Source organism: Panthera pardus, unplaced genomic scaffold, assembly GCF_024362965.1.
Source record: "Panthera pardus isolate Hobbes unplaced genomic scaffold, ASM2436296v1 HiC_scaffold_8, whole genome shotgun sequence".
Lineage (NCBI taxonomy): Eukaryota > Metazoa > Chordata > Mammalia > Carnivora > Felidae > Panthera > Panthera pardus.
In genome coordinates, this window is record NW_026527013.1 from 61253628 (window position 1) to 61275214 (window position 21587).

Here is a 21587-nt window from a genome sequence, read left to right on the forward strand (position 1 = left end):
CGCCCATTCTGGGGAACCCTGCCCGCTCAGGGTTTCCGGGGACCGCACACCGGCCACCTCACCACTCCCAGCTGAGACCATGGCCGTGGCGGACATGAGGTCACCTGGCCAGTCACGAGGTGCTGTCTGCCTCCTGCCTCGGCTCACATTGTACCGTCTTCCTCAGAGGGCTTTTCTGTGGTCAGAGCTGTTCTCAAGTGCATTCCAGATGCTGGCGGAGTCCTGGCTGCTATATTCTCAGGGTCCAGGCTCTGAGGTCACCCCAGCTGTGCCCTTGCCACACCCCTCCCCCTCGGGAGCCAGAGTCCCAGGGGCTCTCATACATCTCCCAGGAGCCACACAGCTTTTAGGTTTTTAAAAGCAGGGTTCTAAATGTTCTGAACTTTGCTCTCCCTGCTCTGAAAAGAGACCCTTCAGTCCCCCACAAACTACCAAGTCAAGATCTGACTTCCTCCCCGAGACCAGTCTCTGGCCTTCTGGATTAGCAACTCCTCCCGGGCTCCCACCTCCTGCAGAGACTGGACACATTACAAGCCCCCGGGGACGCTGGGCTGTGAGCAGCTCGGCCCTGGAGGCCCCCGGAAGGGCTGCCAGTTAACTTGCTCGGGGCCGGAGCTCCGCGTCCACCCCATGCGGCTGGCGTCTTGGGTCCCCGGCCCCTTTCGGTGGCGGGTCCCCCGAGAAAGGCAGTCGACACCGCTGCCCTCCCAGGATGGGAGCTTGCCTCAATCACGTCTGCCACAGTTCCTGACGATGCCCACGGGTGGCCACCACGTGGACGTCCACACCAGACTCTGCCAGGCCCTCCTGCCCGAAAACAAAGCAGCAGCACAAAGGTCAGGTGCGGGACACCCCAGGTCAGTGCAGGGCCGGTGCTCCCAGGAGAAGAGGCAGCTGGAGGCGTGTGGATTTTATCAGTGGGGCCAGCCGGAGGCACTCCCCAAGTGTCCCCTGCCCCCCTCGTCCCCTCCTCATAGTTGGGCTATGAGCAAGGCAGGCTTTGTGAGAGACACCTGGGCACCTGTGGGTGGGGTCTCTTTTGGGCCGGTTCCAAGGGGCCCCTGACACAGCGGAGCCCTCCACAACAGCATCCCCAAGAATACCTGCCCTCCGATGGGGCGGGAGAGGTCCACAGGAGTTGAGGGGTGGGGCTGATGGCTGGAGGAGGTATTGGAGACGAGGCCAAGAGGCAGGCAGCAGGGGCAGGTAGGTAAGGGAGGAGGTCTGAGGCCACAGGTGTTGGGGGGCTTGTGGTATGGGGTATGGGGAGTGGGACCTGGGGTATGGAGTGTGGGGCCTGAGGTGTGGGGTATATACTGGGATGTGGGGTGTGGGGCGTGGGGTCAGGGCCTGGGGTATATGCTGGGATGTGGGGTGTGGGGCCTGGGGTCAGGGCCTGGGGTATATGCTGGGATGTGGGGTGTGGAGCCTGGGGTGGGGGTCCTGGGGTGTATGCATAAAGTGTGGGGCGTGGGATGTGTGCACAGGGCATGTGCATGTGCATGGGGTGGAGACATGGGTGGGCACAGGGCACGGGAGGAGGGCACAGTGGGCAGGCTAGAGGGATCCAGGGGCCCCCAGCCAAGATATGGCTGCAGGCCATATCACCCCTCGGCCACGACTGTCCACTGCGGAATGCAGGGACGGGGCCAGGCCCCAGGCAGTAGTGGGTGCTGAGGCCAGTGAAGGCATACGACCTCCCTGGGAAAGCCAGGCGGCAACAGAGGCAGAACTGGAAGGCAGTCCTCCTTGACCTTGTGCTGCCCCAGGGGGTGGGGGGGGTGAGACCTGGTCTGGGGACAGCCTGCTGGGACCCTTCTGTCCCGGCCCCAGAGCCCCTCCCGCCCTAGCAGATGCCAGGACAATTGGGCCAGCAGGCAGGTACCCACACTTGGGAAGTTCCCCCCCGAGCTGCTCTGAGGACAGGAGCACAGCTCCACTTCCTGCTTTTCTCGAAAGAGGAAAACGAGGGCTGTGTCTTCCTGCTCCTGAAGGGGATGGGCAACTCCCAGACCCCTGGGCTCCTCAAGGAGCCTCCAGAAAGTGGCCTGTGCCCTGCCCTCTGCCCCTGGGCAGTCTGGCTGGAGGGGAAGCCCAGCCCAACCCTGGCTGTGACTGTGCCAGACCACCTGCCTGCAGCCCCCGGGGTTTTTGGGGGACCTGCTCGCACCTTCTCACCAAGCCCAGGCAGTCACCAACGGGCAAGGTCGCCCATGGGTGCACAAGCAAGTCACAAAAAGCTACTTTTAAAAATAACATTCATTTTCTTGAATAGAAAAGCAATACATGTTCATTAAGGAAAATTTTTAGGAACAGACAACACAAAAAATTAAAAATAAAAATCATCCATAGTTAAGTCCACGGCCTGGAGATGGGCACCGTCCCCCTTTATCTCTGTCAAGTGAGTGTCTCCTGACCCTGGCAAGCAGGGTGGGCGGGTGGCAGGGGAGCGGCCTCAGCACTCTTCAAGCTGAGATGCACGGTCAGGGTTCAGGGGGCATGCGGCCACCAGCATGGGCCACAGCAGGTCACGGGGCGGGGGGGGGGGGGGGTGGCGCAGCCTTGCAGGGAGGAGGGCCCTGCGGTCCCCAGCAGCGTGCCCAGATAACGGGGCCCCTCACCTGCTGTGCGGTCTGACCCCAGCAGGAAGGGCTGTCAGGGGCTGCACGGAGGCTTCACGGGGAAGGAGCCAAAGTCCTTCCGTCCCTCCACACGGGCCCTGGCTTGCTGCCTACCGCCCCTCAAAGGAGAGCCTGCAGATGTGTCCCGGAGGCTCGATCCTCCCCTGCTTCCCTTCCTGTCTGCGCCCCGGGGAGGACGGCACAGAAAGGGCTTCCTGCCTTCTTTGGAGAAGCGTTTGGAAACTGCCCAGCTCCTGGAGGAAGGCCTGCTGGGTGCCAGCCATGGGCCACGGGCAGGGAGGGCATCCTGGGGAGGCCAGGAGGGGCCACCGTCACACGCTGCCGTCCACTCTCTCCCTTCCAGCCACCCAGGGAAAGCACCCACTCTGTGGGCCCGCTCCTACCCCAGGAGATCTGGACTCCAGCCACGCCTCCGCTCTGCGGGAGGACACGCCTGCCCCCTGCTCTTGGAACCTGCTCAGCCTGCCTGGTGAGGCAGGGCTGGCAAGAGAAGAGGGTAGGGGGAGTGAGGGCTGCACACTCACCTGGCATCCGCCTCACTGTAGTACTCTCTGGCCACGATGTCCTCGAAGAGCTCCCCACCTGTCACCCTGCAGGCAGAGCACACACAGGTCAGTCTGGAGACCCAGTCACCCTCATCACTTCCATCGCTGTCACAGCCGCTGATGTCAACTTCTCTGGCTCGTCCTCCTCCTCCCCCTCTGCCTCCACCTTGTCCTCTTCCTCCTCCTTCCCCCTCCTCCTCCTTCACCTCATCCTCCTTCTCTTCCTCCCCCCTCCTCCTCCCCCTGCCCACTCATCCTCTTCCTCCTCCTCCCCCTCCTCCTCCTCTTCCCCCTCCCCACCTCCCCTCCTTCCTCCTCCTCCTCCTGCCCGTCCCCCACCTCCTCCTTCTCGTCCTCCTCCTCCTCCTCCCTCCTAGGAGGATTCCACTATCACCACTTCCACCTTCACCCTATTGTCACCTAGGACTGACAGCTTACCGAGTCCGTATACGTGGCAGGATTTGACATTCGCAGCCCTGCTCCAGGACACAGCACAATCATGCTCAGAAAACCGAGTCTCAGATATCTAAGTGGTGCTCGCATAGCGGGCAGCACAGGAGTTTGAGCCAGGCCTCTGCAATATTCCCTGGGCTTTGTGACTCTAATTCCAGACCTGAAGAGATCTGGCTCATTCCTCACGTCCCCCAGAACCAGAGATGTGTCTCTTCACAGAGCAAGGGGCCAGAAGAGACTGTGTGTGGACCTGGCCTCCCTGGTGGGTGAGACCACAAGGTGTTCAAAGTCTGTCTAGGAAGAGAGTGGGATTTCTGCCCACACAGCCACTGTCTGCATGTCCCTGCTCAGCGACTGTCCCTCAGGCCCTACCATCCGGATGAATACCCAGACAGCAGCCACTGCCTGCAGGGCCTCTGGGAACCCAGAAAGATGCCAGACAACCTGGGGTCTTTTGGGCTGGAAAACATGGTGTGGGCAGAAAGGTAACGACAATGGGGTGAGGGACACATACACAGGGAGCAGGGAGGAGCCATCCCTGGGTTCGCCCGAGCCCCTCACCCGGCTCAGCAGGCTCTGAGTCCATCAAAGGACTCTGCCCAGGCTTCCCACCCTCTGCAGCCACACCGGCCCTGGGGGCTGTGGGCTCTCCATCCGCATTTCTGCTCTCGTCGGGCCTCGTCATTGTGCCCAGTGCTCAGGGCTGTGGCCTGTGGCAGGGGCACTGCTGGACGGGTGACCCTGTCATGGCTGGGCTCTCCTTTAACAGTGGAGAAAAATGAAAACAGGACATGCTGGGTGTTAGCATGCCCCCACTCCAGCTAGATGCCTGCCTCACGAGCCCACTGGCCACTCCAACGACTCCGGGAGTGGGAGCATTTAGGGCCCCACTCTGCCACCAGGAAAGCCTGAGACTCAGAACCGGTGACCACCTAAGGGAGGCAGAACCCCGAGAACTTAGGAGAAGCGACCTTGTTATCTCTCTGCACACACGGCAAAAAGGTCAGGCTCTGCAGACCCAGAGTCTAAACACAGAGCAAAGGCAAGAAAGCCACCAGGTACCGGCCAGGACCCAGCAGGAACACAGGGAGCCACCCTAGGAAGCCTCACCCAGGGCTGGGGACAGGCCCTCTGAGTCCCTGTGTCCACTGGAGCCTGTCTGTGCTGATGGGCACCTGGGGCCACGTGCTCCAGGGCCACAGGGCAGGGAGCTGGTGGCTGGGTGGGGGGTGGGGGGGTGGCATCTCACGCTGTCCAGAAAGGACCTGATCCAGAGGCCGGCATCCCCTCCTGTCCTCCCTTTCTGCAGCTGGACAACGTGGCTGATTCTGAGCTGTCCCCAAGGCCTTGGTGACATTCCCAGGGTGGGAGTGGGGAGACCTATCAACTCCTGAATCCATACGGCCTCCAAACTTGGGGCCTCCTGAAGGTGATGCCAACCCAGGCTCGAAGTGCTTCCCCAATTCTGGCACCACGGACCTGTCGAGGGTCTGCGGTGTGATGGGGGGGTTGTGGAGGGTGCTGGCAGGGCCTGCCCCTATTCTTCCCTGCTCCCGCCCCGCCAGCCCCAGAAACAGCTGCCTGAGGCCCAGGGGCATCCTGGGTGCCCCAGAGCAGGGGCTTCAGCAGGGTCAGGAACCACTGCAGGCTTGCAGACCACAGAGGTCTGTGGGGCAGGCATGCGGGGCCCAGGCCCTTCCCCTCCCCCACCCCCTACAAACACCAGCCAAGTGCTTCTTGCTGGCCTCCCGTCGTGTGGGCCAAGAGATAAGAACCTCTAACATGTGCATGCACACACATGCAGTTACATACACACGCACATGCACACACATGGATGCCGTGCCCTATTCTCTCTCTCCTTATCTGCTCCTGAATCACACCCACCCACCCGTCTGCCACCAGGGCCTGGGCAAGGCCACCCCCCAGCCCCGTGGCCTCTACATTCCCTGCAAAAGAGGCAGGTGAAGCCGGCTGGGTCTGGGGCACACCGGGTGACAGCAAGCCTGCCCCCTCTGCAGGGGTCACAGGACAGACTTCTGGGACACAGCCTCAGCCTGGTAGTGGCAGCTGTGTCCCCAGGCAGTGCTGGCCACCGGGGGTACTGAGAGGTAACCAAGCCCTTTCAGGGACAGGAGGACCCAGAGGAGGCTGAGAGCTCTCAGGCCCATCTGTCCTTTGAGGGAGGAGCAGCTCTTTGCGTGGAGGCACTCTGGCCATGCGGCGGTCCAGAGGCCACTAGGGGCCGCCCACAGCCTACGGCCCCTGCCCACCCAGGGCCCTGGTCCCCAGACACAATGACTCACAGACGCTAAATATAGCTGTGCGGTGGGAGCTGTCAGGGATGGGGATGAGCTCACTGCTAAATGCAGCAGGAAGCGAGAGGCAGCCAGAGCCCCAGAAGCCTCCCCTCTCGGCCACTGGGCACACATGGGCTCACGGCTGCTGCACGCCCCCAGGAGGACCCAGCGGGCAGACGCCCCCTTGCGGGACCCGATGGTGCAAACAGGAGGCAGGGATGCTGGCGGGAAGGGAGGGGCCCGGGGGTCGGGGCCTGTCCTCCAGGGGCTGGGGAGGCCTCGGATCCCACCCCAGGAGCAGCCGTGGGGCGCCCCCCCCCCACCCCCAGCTGGCACTTACAGATCAAAGACCAGGTAGTGGAACCCCTCTTCAGAGATGCTGTCGTGGAGACGCACTGTTGGGGCAGAAGAGGCCATGAGGGGCTCACCCAGCCTGGGACCCGCCCTTGCCACTGAGCCCCCCTCCACACCTGCCCAGACCCACCTCCCGCATGGAGGAAGCCCACCCATCCTGACAAGGGCCTGGATTCCCCACAGCCTGAGGCTGGGGCGCCCCCAGGTGGGCAGGCTACAGGGCAGAGCCCAAGGGCATCCACGGGGCCACTAGGTGTCTGCTGTCCCCTTTCCCCTGCCAGAGGGAGACTGAGGCCCCTCTCAGCAACCCCCCACTCCTGCCTAGGGTGCACACAGTAGCAGGAGGGATGGGGCCACAGGGTGGAGGCTCCCTGGACCGGGCCCTGGAAAGGAGCCATTCACAGGGGAGGTGCACAGTGGGGCCCAATCGCCAGCCTCTCGGGACAAGCTCGGGGAGCCCCGGGAGGCATCACTGGCCAAAGCTCAGGACCCGGGTTCAGGCCTACCCCTCCTGCCTGGTCTCCCCTGTGTGCTCCCGGCCCGAGTGCTCCCGAGCCCGGGGTGTGCTGGCCAGAGGGCCCACTAGCGTTTGACGGGCGAGCCAGAGAGCGGACAGCAAGTTAGTGCTTCTCAGCCCAGGCATCAACCACTCTGTCCTCTCTGTCCAGCTAGAGACGCACAAGCACCGAACGGCACACATTTCTAGGAATGGCCCATTGGGCACACGGCCCCTCACGTGCCAGCTTCCGCCCTCTGTGCTCCGGAAGCCTGCCTCATGCAGACGCCACTCTCGGTGGGTGCGCCAGCCTGGGAGATGCTGCACAGAGAGGTTCAACTACCAGCTGGGAGACACACAGCTCCCGAGAGGTACACACAGTTCCCAGCAGTACAGGGACCGGGGCGTGGAACCCCGGGAGCTGCTCTCCTCTCCTGGCAGGGCAGGCCAGTGGTGCTCAAAGAGTGGGGCACAGCACCTTCCCCCAGGTCACAGCCCCTCCCTCATGCCCCTGCTGCCGCCCTAGTTCCTGACAGCCTGCAGGCCTCCTCCCTCCTTGGTTCCAATCCTCCCAGGGCCTGGCCAGGCCGTGTCTCCGTGCCAGGAAGCCCGAGCCGGCCGCGGCGGTGCTGACAGGGGCCAAAGCCCAGCACCAAGAGTGGACTCCTGCCCAAGCAGTCGGGGTGTCCAGGCCCCGGGGAGGGGGCCACACGCTGGCTCGGCAGGGGGGGTGGGGAGGGGGGCGGCTGCCCTCCATTTCAGGCTCTGTGTCTCCACTCGAGGTCCAGCATCCAGCCTTTTCCCCTCCATCCTCACCATACTCATGAAGCCAGGTCCTCCAGGGCCCATGGCCTCCGCCTGCTGCCTGGGCTCAGTCACCCTTCCCAGGGACTATGGGGAGGCCTCGGGCCTCCACTACGGGGAAGCCCCTGCTGACCTCCCTCCCGCCCACACAGCAGCCCAGGACCCACTCCACCAGCCTGCCCTGCTTCTCTGCAACACACAGCAGAGCCCTGCTCACTGCACCCTCCTCCCCAGACCCTCCTGTGAAAAAGGCGGGGTGAACAAGAGCTCACCTACTCCTGGCGTGGACTCAGCAAGGGGCCTCCTGAGCAGCCGCCTCTGCCCCCCACCACCCCCACTAAGCTCCAAGCGGAGAGAGAGGCCTGGGGGCCCCTGAAGGCAGCGCCCACTGAGGGACATTCCTGGGGTCCTTCTTGTCCTTCCCTGGGGGGGGGGGCCAGGGGTCCATAAAGCTGGGTGGTACTGCCCCCCAGTGCCGCTGAGAGGGGGGTCCCGCCTCCTTGCCCGGGAGACACTGGAGGGGCTCCGTGTGGAGTGCAGACTGTGTGCACGTGGACACTCTTTTTTTAAAAACATTTTTAATGTGCAAAAAATATTTTAATGGTTTAGAAAAATCAGACTGACTTGTGACAGAACTAAGTAAAGAGAGAACCGTCACTGAATCCTCTTAAAAACAGCACGTAAACAACACTGAGCAGGGTGCACGGTGACAAGAAAGTCGACGGCATCTAGAAACTGTGCTTGGACACGGAGGGCCGGGGGGATGCACCCAGGATGCTCCCCTCGCTGGGGCCCGGCACCTCCAGACCAGGGGACTCTCAGGGGGTCCTGCCACCCTCCCAGGCAGGCTCTGGACCCCCTCCCTGGACCCCTGTGCTGAGGTGGGAAGGCCCAGCCCAGATGTGTAACATCATGAGCTGCGGGCCCCAGGATCCGGACCCTGGAAACCTATCTCCTCCCCCCTGTCCAGGCAGGGAGCCCTCACAGCGCACTGTCCTCCATGGCCCCCACCTGCCCAGATCAGGGGTGAACCACCCAGCAAAGGAACTCAGTTCTAACCCCAGAAACCAGGCCCGAGGAGAAAGGGTCAATGTGTAGAGGGGAGGCTGTCTCCCTTCAGCCTTCCCCCAGCCTCCCCAAAGCCCCCAGCTCCACAAAGAAGGGCCTCAACACTGCACCTGCTCTCCACCTGACTCATCCCAGGGCCTGCTGGGCACTCCCCACTTTACAGATGGGGAAACTGAGGCTCCTTCCCTCTCCTTCCCTTCCCTGTCGTCCCCACACCCTGGACATGACTACTCCCTGAGTAAGCGGGCACAGGAAGGGGAGCCCCTCTCAGAGCCCCTGCCCTGCACCAGGCTTCCTCTCCCAGGGGCCAGGTGCACTTCTGTCTAGGGTGGGGCTGGGCAGACCCAGGCCAGGGAGCAAGGTGCTCCCCTCACCTCCCCTTGGAAGTCTGTCCCACTACCCCTCAGAGGGCCTCTCCCCAGTCTCAGCCATGCATCTACCTATTCTGGAATATTCCATCTGCACCCCAGTGTCAGCCCTCCATCAGCCTGTTCTGGAATGTTCCAGATGAACCTGTCTCAGCCTTAACTCCCTGTGTTCTGGAATGTTCCCACGGCACCCAGTCTCACCCTGTGTCTGTCTGTTCTGGAATGTTCCCTCTGCACGCATCTCAGCCCAGCCTCCCCAGTTTCTGGAATGTTCTAGCTTAACCTGTCCTGTCTCAGCCCGGCCTCCCCCATGTTCTGGAATGTTCCCTCTGCACCATGGGCTCAGCTCTGACTCCCCCATGTTCTGGAGTGTTCCCTCTGCACAGTTCTGCCCTGTGTTCTGGAAATAAAGCTGCTATGAGGACTTCCGGGACTGATCAGAACTGACCAGGAACAACATGGGGCATCCAGGCAGGGCAGGGCGACATCTTGTGAAGTGTCTCAGAACACCAACCGGAAGAACACCTGGGTCTTCCCTTCTTAAGAGGGGATTCGTGAAAATTGCTCAGAGTGGCGACCTGCCCTCAGCTGGTGCTCAGAGGATGCAGGGGAGGCGCTGGCAAGGAAGGGGTGTGAGTAGAGTTGGCAGGGTGGTGCTATCTACCAGGAGAACGAGGACAGAGGGAGAGAAGTGCCTGGCATCTGGCCCAGGTACACAGAGGACAACAGCTGGGGTGGTGGGAGATCGGGCTGAAGCCCACCACTCGCCCAAACATCCCCTACCCTCTGTCAGTGAGGACTGGGCTGGGGTCCCTGTGGACGCCTGCGTCACAATCACTTGACAGGCTGGTGAAAGTCCCCATTCCTGGGCCGCCCCAGGCCCGAATCAGGCTTCCTGGTGGTGGGGCGGGACCCTGCATGCCAGTGGGTCCAACACACTCACCTTGAGAATCTGGAAGTAAAAGCACACGGGCCCAGGCCCAGGGCTGCAGGAGCCCACGGGCACAGGGGCACAGGGTCTGCCCGGGAAGTGGGGGGATTTGCCTCCCCACCCCTCCCACTGGTCCGGGCCGGACCTTGAGAATCTGGAAGTAAAAGCACATGGGCCCAGGCCCAGGGCTGCAGGAGCCCACGGGCACAGGGGCACAGGGGCTGCCCGGGACGTGGGGGGATTTGCCTCCCCACCCCTCCCACTGGTCCGGGCCAGCTGGAGAGACCCAACACCCTGCAGAGCCACAACCAGTGGCGGAGGGCCCCCAGGACCAGCCCTAAGGCCTGGCGAGGCTTCCCAGGGCCTCTTGGGCCTCTACAAGGCTGAGGGCCTGGTCTGGGGATGGTTCCCAAACTGGCTGCCCCTCACCACCTGCTGTTCTTACAGAGTCCTGGGCCCTGTCCTGGAACAACTGAACCAGAATCATGGCAGGAGGGGCCCAGGACTCCACCCTGACAAGCTCCTGGGTGTCCCTGAGGTGGCACACCCAGAGTCCCCTCCGTGCCTTCTGGAGCTCCAACTCCCTAAAGGGCCAGACTCGGGAAAGGACAGGCAGGTGCACACACATCCCTGCTCCACAGAGCAGTAAGCAGAGGCCACACTCGAGCCACACTGGTGAAGGAGTGGCGATCGAGTGGCCAGCTGACTCCAGGGTCTGCGGACCCTACAGCCATACCACTCACAGGGGACATGATCTGGGCTTGCAGGGCAAAGGGCGTCCGTTCCCCCAGGCTCCCTGGGCTCTGCGCCCCTGCCGGGATCAACGCCCCAGGTCACAGCACCAGAGACTGGCAGGGGTCGGCAGCGGTTCTCCAGAACCAGACCTTGGACCTCGGGCCAGGACTGTGCCTGCTATGGTCTCAGAGATGTTTGGCTTCCCAATGTTTTTCTTTTTAATCGGGCTGCCTCGTGGCTCTCCTGAAGCCACAGAATGTTCTCACCAGAATCACACACAACTCAGGGTTACAGAGCGAGGGGAGGGGACCTGTCCAGGCAGAGCTCCTGCAAGGGGCTGCCCCGAACCCCCAGAATCTGACGTTTCCGGGGGCCTCAGGGTAGGACACGTCTATAGAGAAGGAAAAGGGGACCTTCTGGTGACTCTGCAAGTCCGATCGTTGGGGGAGGAAGGCTGCTGGCTGGAGGAGTAGAGAGGGGGTTCCCGGCCCCTCAGGGGGCTGCTCACCAATGTTGGAATGCTTCAGAAGGCGGCAGATTCGAGCCTCTCTCTCCAGCTTCTGGTGATCTGGGGACAGAAAGCAACACGGTATAACCTTGTGCCCCAGCAGCCTATGCCCGGCACTGCAGAGACGGCCGGGTGCCGGACACACTCTTGGCGGTGAGGACATGCCACCGCCTTCTGCCCGCAGAGGGGACGTGTCAGGTTGTGCCCCTGTCCCCGCAGGGGTCCTGTGGCAGCGCTGGGGCAGGAAGAGGCTGCCAGGTGTTTCCAGCTCGAGGCTGCGGGCGGAGGCGGGAGCCCCAGGTGGTTCAGGAAGAGAAGTACGGAACTGAGGGCACCAATTTCATCCTTCACTTGTTTGTCCTAATTCCAAACTCTGCGGAGCCTCCACTAAAGTCCAGTGTGCTCTTCAGCGGTGGCCGTGGGGCTGGCGGGGCGACGCTGTCCACCGTTGGGGTCAGCGTGGGCCTCGGCAGGATTTCGGGGACCATCTGGGGCTGCACAGATCCCCAGAACACAGGCCTGGGACTGTGATGGCCAAGGTGTGTTGACGCTGCCATGGAAGCTGAGTCCAGGCCCAGGGGGAGCTCGCCATGGGCAAGAAGCAGCCAGAACGAGCCCCTGGGAGCCCTCCCTGCCCACCCCCCCAACTCACAGCCAGGGCTTCAATTCCAGAGGCCTGCCCCTCTAAGGGCTAGGCAGTTCATCAGAAATGTTCTATTTCAGGGCACCTGGGGTTCAGTCCGTTGAGCATCTGACTCTTGGTTTTGGCTCAGGTCACAATCCCAGGGTGGTGTGATCAAACTATGAGTCAGGCTCCACACTGAACATGGAGCCTGCTTAAGATTCTCTCTCTCTCTCTGCCCCTCTCCCTCAATTGTGCGTACTCTCTCTCTAAAATAAAAATAAAGTTAAAAATAAAAATATAAAAGGGCGCCTGGGCAGCTCAGTCGGTTAAGCATCTGACTTCGGCTCAGGTCAGGATCTCGCGGTTCATGGGTTCGAGCCCCACATCGTGCTCTGTGCTGACAGCTCGGAGCCTGGGGCCTGCTTCGGATTCTGTGTCTCCCCCTCTCTCTGCCTCTCCCCTGCCTGCGCCCTGTCTCTCTCTCAAAAATAAACATTAAAAAAATAAAAATAAAATAAAATAGAAAAGAAATGTTCTATTTCAGACAAACAGACGTTACCAGAAAAAATTTTAAAGTTAATGGAGATTTCAATAGCAAAATACTGGAAAAACCCATGTTTCCATTGTCTAGAGAATGCAGCATCAATGTGGCTACAGTCACACACACACATCAACATGTGCACACCACCCCAACACCAGGCTGAGTGAAAAAGCCACTTATAAAAGAAGACTCACAATGCACTTTTATTCACCGAGGTCAACACGCACAGGTCACTGGGCACACACGTGTGGCCTAACCATCAAGAAAGGCAAGGGGTTTCCAAGTTCAGGATGGCAGCTGTCTCAGTGTGGGACGTGACTGGGGAGGGGGGGCCGGGGGGACCAGGGGTCCTGACCCCCCACTCCAGCCCTGTACATGCTGAGCCCCTCAGAGCAAGGGTCTGGGGAGCACACGACCATGCCAGACAACTGCCTGATTCACCAGGACTCCAGGCAGCACCCGCCTGCAGGGCGCAGTTAACGGGCTAAGTACACAGGGTCCTTGGAGGCAGGAAGGCCGCTGTGCAGGCCTCCTCAGACCTGCCAGGCCCTGGGCCATGCGACAGTGGGGAGCCTGGAGGGGCAGGACAATCCTGAACACGGACACACCTGCAAACACGCAAGTGTCTTTCCTGAGCGGGACGGTCACGCCCGTAGACAGACACCTCTGGGAACAACTCAGGTCCAGCCGGCCCTCCCCTCTCTCAGCACTCAAGCCTCCAGAGATGCTAACACCGCCCTGCCCTGCCCACCTGGCACCCACCTGCCCGGCGGGGCGCCCAGCCCTGGGGCGACGCTGGCGGAACCACAGGGACAGACCCTGCCCCCCACTCCCTCCCTCATGTCCACACCCAGCGAGCCCTGGCGGGAGCTGAGCACCTACCCACAGACAGCGGGCACTGGAAGCAGTCCAGGCATCACCACTGGGGGGATGAATCAAACATGCTTGTAACAGAACACACGCAGCATGGATTCCACTCCCCAGTCTGTGTGCGGCTCAAAATGAGGCAGCGATAACAGAACTCGGGCTGGGGCTCCCTGGACCTGAGGCCCACCTCTGGAGGGCAGCGGGGAAGGGGCTGTGGCCACAGCCAGGAGCTCGCTCCCCCTCAGGCCAGTGGGAGGGCTGACGGGGGCTGGGGGTGCATCATGGCTTTGTGTTGTCTTTCATAGGGTTTTCTTTTTCTTTTTTTTATTTTGTTTTTTTACATTTATTTATTTATTTTTGAGAGACAGAGAGACAGAGCACAAGTGAGGAGGGGCAGAGAGAGAAGGTGACAGAATCTAAAACAGGCTACAGGCAGGCTCTGAGCTGTCAGCACAGAGCCCGACGCGGGGCTCGAACTCACAAACTGTGAGATCATGACCTGAGCCAAAGTTGGACGCTCAACTAAGTGAGCCACCCAGGCGCCTCTCTTTTTCTTTTTTTTAAGTGTATTTTATTTTGAGAAAAACAGAGCATGAGTGAGGGAGGGGGACACAGCGAGGGAGAAAGAGTCCCAAGCCGGCTCCACACTGTCAGCAGAGCCTGACATAGGGCTTGAACTCATGAATGTGAGATCATGACCTGAGCCGAAACCAAGAGTTGGACGCTTAACCGACTGTGCCCCCAGATGCCCCTATAGGATTTTCTCTTAAGTTACTATGCTGAACATTTTTCAAACCTAGAGAAAAGCTGCAAACAGTGAAGTCCTCAGAAAATGCACATTTGTATGATTGGTCTTTCCGTGTGCACATGCTTACTTTTTCTGAGGGTTTGACAGAAGCCACACTAGGCATCCTTTTACCAGGGGACACAAGGTGTGCACGGTGTGTGTGTAAGAGCAAGGACGTCGTGCTGCATAATCTCGGCGCACGCACCCCGTGCACACCCCATGCAGCAGGTCGAACACCGGTGCAGACCTCGAATCTAACCTACAGTCCACATCCTGGTTTTGCCAACTGTCCCAGTAATGTTTGAGCTAACCTCACCCCCCAAATGTGGATGCAGCTCAGAAGCCAGTCCACGTGTGGGTGGGCCAGAGCAAAGCTCGGGGCAGGGAGAGCTCGGGAGGGTTAGGGTGGTGGGAGCTGGGGCAGTTCCCTCTGGAAAAAAATGCCAGATTTGGGTCAGACATAAAAATCAGGAGGAAAATGCAGGTGGGAACCCACCTGTGGGAAGTAGGTAACTCAGAGGCTGCATTTCATTACTGAAAGCTGTCTCCAAGGGCACAGCTCCATCCACAAGATGGACTGGCTCCTGGGCGCATCTGGGCAGATAAATTATTCGTGTGGCCAGGAGAGGAAGCTTGCCTGCCCGGGCCCACATGCCAGTGGTCCACCCCATGGCCACAGCAGGTGTCCGACCCTCCTGGCTGGCCCCCTTCAGGATCAGGTCAGCAACACGGGGCCAGGAGAGGCCTGATGCCACGCCAGTGACAACACGCGATGCAGGAGAGCCCCAGTGCGCATGCCACATCCAGTCAGTAACAGCACGGCCCCCCAGGAGGCAGAATTACGGGCTTATAGTCTCCCCGACGTCGACAACAATCTTGTTACTTTCATAATTAGGCAAAATATTGTTTTTTGTTTGTTTGTTTGTTTGTTTATTTATTTTTGAGACAATGCGAGCGACAGAGTGCAAGCAGGGGAGGAGCAGACAGAGGGAGACACAGAATCCAAAGCAGGCTCCAGGCTCTGAGCTGTCAGCCCAGAGCGCAACGCGGGGCTCGAACTCACGAACCATGAGATCTTGACCTGAGCTGAAGCTGGATGCTTAACCGACTGAGCCACTCAGGTGCCCCAAAATATTGTTTTTATAAAAGGGTTTGATCCTGTTTCCAACAGGCACAAAGCCACTAATGCAACGAGGGCACATCGTGAAAACCGGCCATGGGGACACCCACCCTGAAGTGAATGGACCGTCCAGGACAGGCAGGCAGCCGTGGGAGAAAAGCCAACCTCCTAACCCTGCCCACGGCCTTTGATTTCTTCCCACAACGTTGGGAAAGTTGTTTCTTACCTTCCAGATGAATGTCCTAAACCCCATCTTGGACATAGGGACGTGAGTCAAATTTAAGCCAGTCGGGTTCACCAGAAGCCCGGCCGGCTCTAAACCGTCAGCTGGAGCCTTGAAGGACACCTGCAGGCCATCCCTCCTGCAGGCAGCAGGATGTGGGATGGGCCAGCCACCCTGAACCAGCCCTGAGATGCCCTGCCCAGGGCCCTGCCCCGCTCCTGACCATGCTCACCGCAGGGACTTCCTGGCCAGGCAGACAGCAAGCTACCCCAGGAGGGGCTCACTAGGCACCGGCCAGGGCTGTGGGGCCTGAAGCATCTGAGTGACAAGGCCAGCCTTGAGACCAGGCACAAAGCTCGACAGGGTCCCCCCAGGGCTGTGGCCAGGTGTCCTGAGTGTCCAGGGCACCCGGAGTTGCCCTGAGGCCTAGCACCTGCTGCTTGGAGCCCCACTGCCTCAGCCACAGAGGTTAGCATTTTGTTATGGAATGACAGCACATGTCATAGAACAAACACAGTACCCATTGTGCAGCTTGTGGGTTGAGAGAACCCCAGGAATCTGCCCCACTGACACCCCACACGTGTGGCCCCCTCTCTCCAGTCTTCCATGTCAGACTCGCCTGCATCAACTCCACGCATGCACCTCCAGGAACTGCACTTTGAGGTCATGTTCCAGGGGAGGGTCTGGGGGTGACTTCTAAACAGGATGGGGACAGAAGGGGGAGCATGGAGTGAGGGAATAGGCCAAGCACCCCCAGCTTCTGGGAACCCCAGTCCCTCTGCCCTTTTCCCACCTGAGGACCCGAGGCCAGCTCTGACTGCATCCTGGGGACACACACAGCTCCCGGGTCACAGGGAGCAGGTGCAGCAGTGCCGTGAGCCCTGGGGACAGAGGAGGCCCTGATGCCGCGCGCGAGAGTCTGGAGGGGGACCCCACACCAGAGGGAGGTTCTGGAGGAATGTGCGTTCGTGGGGCAAGATGCGATTCTCACAGCTTCTGACGCGGAACCCTGCAGGGGACTCCTGGGCTCAGCCGTCTCACCTTGTAAATGCTCCCACGTCCTACGCGGAGACAAGCCCAAGTGCGTGCGGGCCAGTCCTGGAGCGTTTGCTCCCGTGAGGAGAGCACTGGGCCGCGCTGGCAGAGGAGGAGCACCCCAGCGATGAAGCACAGCGTTCCTTCATGTCCGCGGGAGAGCGCGTCACACAGAGCAAAGCCAAACTGACACACTGACTGGGCAGTCGTCCCCTGCTGCCGGCTGCCCGAAATCCAACGACACGGATGCCAGCCCCCTGGCTGATTCCACCGCACCCTGTGTGCCAGGCCCGTGCTGCCCCCGTGGTGCCCCTGAGCTGGGGGCTGGGGGCCAGGAAGGGGGGGGCTGCAGCAGAGCCCTGCACACCCCACGCGGGGACAGCAGATCCCAGACCCCAGCAGCCCCCAGGAGCGAGGAAGAGGCAGGGGCTGCTCAGGGCAGTCACTGGGCCCTGCTGGAGACCCACCACCATGAGGGAGATGGACAGGGGCCCCAGAGGCAAGAAGAGACAGGCGCCTGCCACACAGCCACACTTGGGCACTGCCTGTGCCACATACACGACGGGCCTTCACCGTTTCACAACAGCACCCCGAGGAATGGCAGTGGGGGACGGAAGCCAGCTCCCCACCCACCACACGGCCCTGGCCATGGCACACACGAAGGACCCCAAGTGGGGAGTCCCCATGACAGGGTCCCCCAGGAGGGATCTCCCCAGGTGGGGTCTTCTCCCCCAGGCAGGGGTCCCCCCTAGGTGGGGGCACCCCAAGCTGAGTCAGGAGGCTGAGGGCAGTGGGAGGGTGCTCCCAAAGTGGGAGAGGACATTCGTGGGCCCCGCAGTGTGAGCGGCAGTCAGGGTCCAGGAAACAGGTGCACAGAGACACTCAGTGTCCCCAAGGCCAGGACTCGACTCCAGGCTGGGGGCTCCTCAAGGCCCCCTCAGGGACGCAGCCCCCCCAGCCCTGACACCATCCACCATACTTCCCACCCCCGCCCCATCCCCACCTGCTCCCTGGCTGTGGGTGACTCAGAGCAGAGATGGGGGCGCAAGGAGAAGGAGGACAGGAGGGACGTGGGTGGGCGCCTGGCCCCTTGCCAGCTGCCAGGAGCAGCAGCAGAGCTGTGGCGGGCAGAAGGACACCCTCGAGGCAGTGGAGCGGGTGGAGGAGGGATGGAGGGGGAAACGGGCCCACCTGGTGGGAGGAGCTGCCAGCAGCCTCCCCAGGCTTGGCCCGGGACTGGGGGACTGGACGGATGAGGCCACCTCTTGGGAAGTAGGGAACAGCTGCCAGTCGTACTGGATGGAACATGAAATCTCACAGGGAAAGTCCACACAGCCCGGCAGGCAGCGGGGGCTCAGAGGGCGGCCGCTGGACCCCCAAGGACTCCTGGGACAGGACAGGCAGGCTGTGTTCACTGGGGAGCCCCGCCAGCACAGGGGTCCATTGGCCTCCTTGGCCCCCCTCCCCCCGCCTGGAGGATGGCCTGGGGATGCAGGGACAGCAGGGCCAGGAGGCTGGGACACGTCTGGCTGAGGTCATAGGCCACGGCAGCTGCTGCCCAGGATGCCCCACCAAATCCAGCAGCTCCTGGACAGAGCTTGTGGGGATCTGTGTCAAGGTCAGGCCCCTGCCTCAGGGTCACCATCCACTTCTGCATGGACACAGGAAGGTCCACCGAGGTCCCAGGAAAGGAAAATGGCCCGCCCTTGGGCTGTAGAGTGTGGGAGTGTGTGTGTGGTCTGGCCCCAGAGGGAGACACGGAACAGTGCTGGGTGGGCCACACACAGCGGTGGGCAAAGTCACCGGGCTGCCTTGGTGTTGGCTGGGGGCCATGCACCAGCCAGAGACAGAGCCCCTGGGAGGATGCCGGGTGCTGACCACCTCAGGTGACTTGGGGGGAGCCACAGCCTTTGGTGGGGGGGGAGCAGCTCCCTGGTCGCACCCTGCACCCAGCCTGGGACTCCGCAGGGCCTGGGGCTGCTCAGGCTTCTGCTCCCTCCAGAGCAAACCAGCAGTGAACCCAGACCAGTATCACCAAGCTGGGGGACTGCCTGTGTGCCAGCTTCTGGTGGCCACGGGGATGCTGGACCTGGGGCCCTGAACCAGGCCAGGTCTCGCTCTGAGCCCATTTCCTACGTGTGAAAAGGGTGGGGAGGTCCCAAGAGAGGCCTCGACAGAGAGGAGACCCCAGCCCACAGCCCCCACTTCCACCCCTCCCCCATCGTGCCCTGCAGAGCTGGGCACCTGGGCTGTTTTTCCCACTTCCCTCCTCCCGTCCCACCAAAGGAGACATCCTGGCAGGTGTCCCCATTCTCCTAGCCAGTGGCTTCTGTTCTTGGGAGGCAGGAAGAATGTGTGCCCCAGGGGACTGGCTGCACTAGGCCCTGGGACACCTTTGGGAGGCTCCTCCCCTTCACTGCCACCCATCTCCACACCTGTACTATCACACCTCAACAGGGAGCTTTCTAGAACCTCAGGAGGCCCATGGATACCCACATCACACATCACTCTGCACACAGGCCAAACAGTGTTCCAAACATCAACCCTGGAACTCTCGTGTCCTAAGTTCTCAAGGTCCCACGAACCGCGGCCAGGGAAACTGGCCCGGCAACCCAGTGGCTCTGAGCCTCTGTCCTGGGCATTCACACCTCCAGAGTCCCTGGGAGGGCTGGGTGGCCTGGGGAAGGACGTGTCATGGAAGATGGGTGAGTTCTGAGCACCTGCTGACACTGGTGTCTCCAACCTCGGCCTCGTCCCGGGAACAACATCCCATCGGCTGTTGGGAGGACACTGCTTTCCGGAAGGATTCAAAGTCGGGGCTTCCACAGCTTGGGCCTGCTGATGGGACTCATGGGGCTGGGACACATGAACAAGGCAGCCAAACCCAAGAGGCCTCGCAGGGTCCTGCTGGTCCCCCCCAGATTAGCACCTGCTGTCTGCTCTGCACAGACCCCTGACTCTGCCGGGGGCTTCCCACAAGGTAGGGCTGCTACAGTTGCCCCAACTTTCAGATGGGGTGTGGGGCACAGGGAGGCTGGGGGTGCGGCTGGGCTACACAGGGTGGGGGGCTGGAGCCTGAGCCCGAGTGGGGGCAGCAGCAGCAGAGGGCCCCCCACCTCGTGGTGTTTCCCGTGAGTGACAGAGATGAAGAAAGCTCCCATCGCAGACTTCTGTGCGTGTTTTGTTTTAAAACGGCAACTGGGCACCCAGCAATTAGTGTGCCAACATCAGGCAGCTGCCCCACCCCGCCAGGGCGTCCTCGCCATCCTGCAGCTGCCATGGGGACAAAGATAAGCCACCGGGCCCCACCCACACGGCAGCACTAAGGCCTCTGAGCTGTTTGCAGGCCACGTGGGTCCGTGTGGCAGCTGGGCCCCCAGAGCCCACCCTCCCGGCCTTCGGCTGACCCCCTGATGCACAGAGGCCTTCCTCACTCCTTCCTCAGGCTGGGGGCCACCACCCAACAGGAGCTGCAGCCCAGCTGTGCAGCAAGGCCAGAAACTGAGGCCCCAGTGTCCAATGTCACCTAGCTGTGGGCTTCCTGCCCCCCCTGCTCCCAGGTGAGGTCCCCCCGCCCCACGGCCACTGCCCCAGGCAGGCCAGGCATGGTGCCCTCCTACCCCCTGCCAGAGAGCAATTATTCACTTAGAAGTTGACCATGTCCCACAGCGGGGACCAGGGACACCCCGTCTCCTGTCACTGCGAAGCCTGCCTCCCACAGCCCAGGCCGCTCACACTGTTCCCAAGTGTGCCCCACGTGCCCGGGTGACATGCAATGTCCCCTCTGGGCTCTGAGCCGCTGTAATATAGGCTGCCGTCTACCTGACCGTCCAGGGTCAGCGTCCTGTTTGCTTATGCCCATGACCCTCGGGCAGGGCCCTCACCCTCACCAGTAGTGACTTTCCTTAGAATCCTCAGTTTCAGTGACCATGAAATGGGTCACTGTCAACTTCCAGAACAGTAGGGCATGGTGACATAGGAGCTCCCCAGTGACCACCTCCTTTCCTGCTTCCTTCCACAGCCTGGGAGACCGCAGGTGCTATTGGGCAGGGTCTCATCACAGCCCACCCCCAACAGCACCTGTGATGCTTCCTGGGCACCACCCCGGGGACATGCTCTCGACAGTGAACAGAGGCCAAGTGCCTTCCACACTTGGGCACGGCCCCAAACGCTGCACAGCTCGCCTGCCACCGTCCTGCTCAAAGGTGAGGCCCAGACTCTGCAAGGCCTCTGAGACCCGCTGAGCCGGAGGGTTGGGGCCAGAAGGCTGCGGCCACACTGGCCAGAAAAGGCCTTTCTGACCCTGCACCCACCTCCAGGGGGCTCTTGGTGCATGTGGGGCGGGCAGGATGGAGGGGAGGACCCCTTCAGATTTGGGGAGCGGCAGACAGGCCTACAGCTCCTCCCTATAACCCCGGCCAGTCTCCTCACCCTCTCCCAACCCTCCATAACCCAAGGAGGGTGAGCCCTGCGACTGCCTGACACCACTCAGGCCTCAGGTCAGCAGGTCCCAAAGCCCCTGGGATGGACTCAGCTTTCACAAAGGCAGCCACACCCCAGAATCACTGAACTCCAGAACGAGCAGGAGGACCAGACTCTCCACCTCATCACCTGCAAGGCGCCCAGAATAGGCCAGGGTGTCCAAAAGGACCCCCACTGGCACAGCCTGGCCTCTACACCTTGTCTGCTCCTGCCCTGGACCCTTCTACCTCCTTCCCGCCCCCATTTTTCCAAAACTCTGACTTCACCTACTCAGTTGATGAATTAATCACAAAGACCTATTCTTTCAACAGCTCTGTTTAGTATTGCCTGATGAATCAGAGAATGTCCAGTTAAATTTGAATCTCAGATAACCAACAAGAATTTTTTAGCACAAGTACGTCCCAAATTCAGATAAACAACAAATAATTTCCTAGTGCAAGCCCCATTCAGCTTGGGCTGAGTTTGTATTCAGTTTTTCATGGTCTATTTGAAATTCAAATTTACCTGCTAAATCTGGCAACCCCGCCTGTCCCCTCTCCTCCTCTGACTGGGGAATGAGGGTCCCCTGGCCCCAGGTCCTCTTGCTACTCCCCCCTCACTTGCACAGGGGGCCCCCAATTCCGCATTAACCCAAGTCCCTGCAACAGAACTTCAGGAGACGGGGCTGTGGAGGGGGAGGGCCCAGAGGAGAGCTCCTCCTTCCCAC

General features: G+C 61.1%; 1 protein-coding gene across 9 annotated transcripts in view; it reads right to left on the reverse strand.

Moving 5' to 3' along the window:
* Window positions 1-21587, reverse strand: part of CAMK2B (calcium/calmodulin dependent protein kinase II beta) — an 82332-nt gene that overhangs the window by 25571 nt on the left and 35174 nt on the right. For all 9 annotated transcript variants that reach the window (XM_053896908.1, XM_053896904.1, XM_053896903.1 and 6 more), the window contains exons 3-5: window positions 11202-11261; window positions 6278-6332; window positions 3167-3232 (exon numbers count right to left, since the gene is read on the reverse strand). In XM_053896908.1, coding sequence (XP_053752883.1) covers window positions 3167-3232; window positions 6278-6332; window positions 11202-11261 — 181 coding nt within the window. The remainder of the gene's footprint in view (window positions 1-3166; window positions 3233-6277; window positions 6333-11201; window positions 11262-21587) is intronic.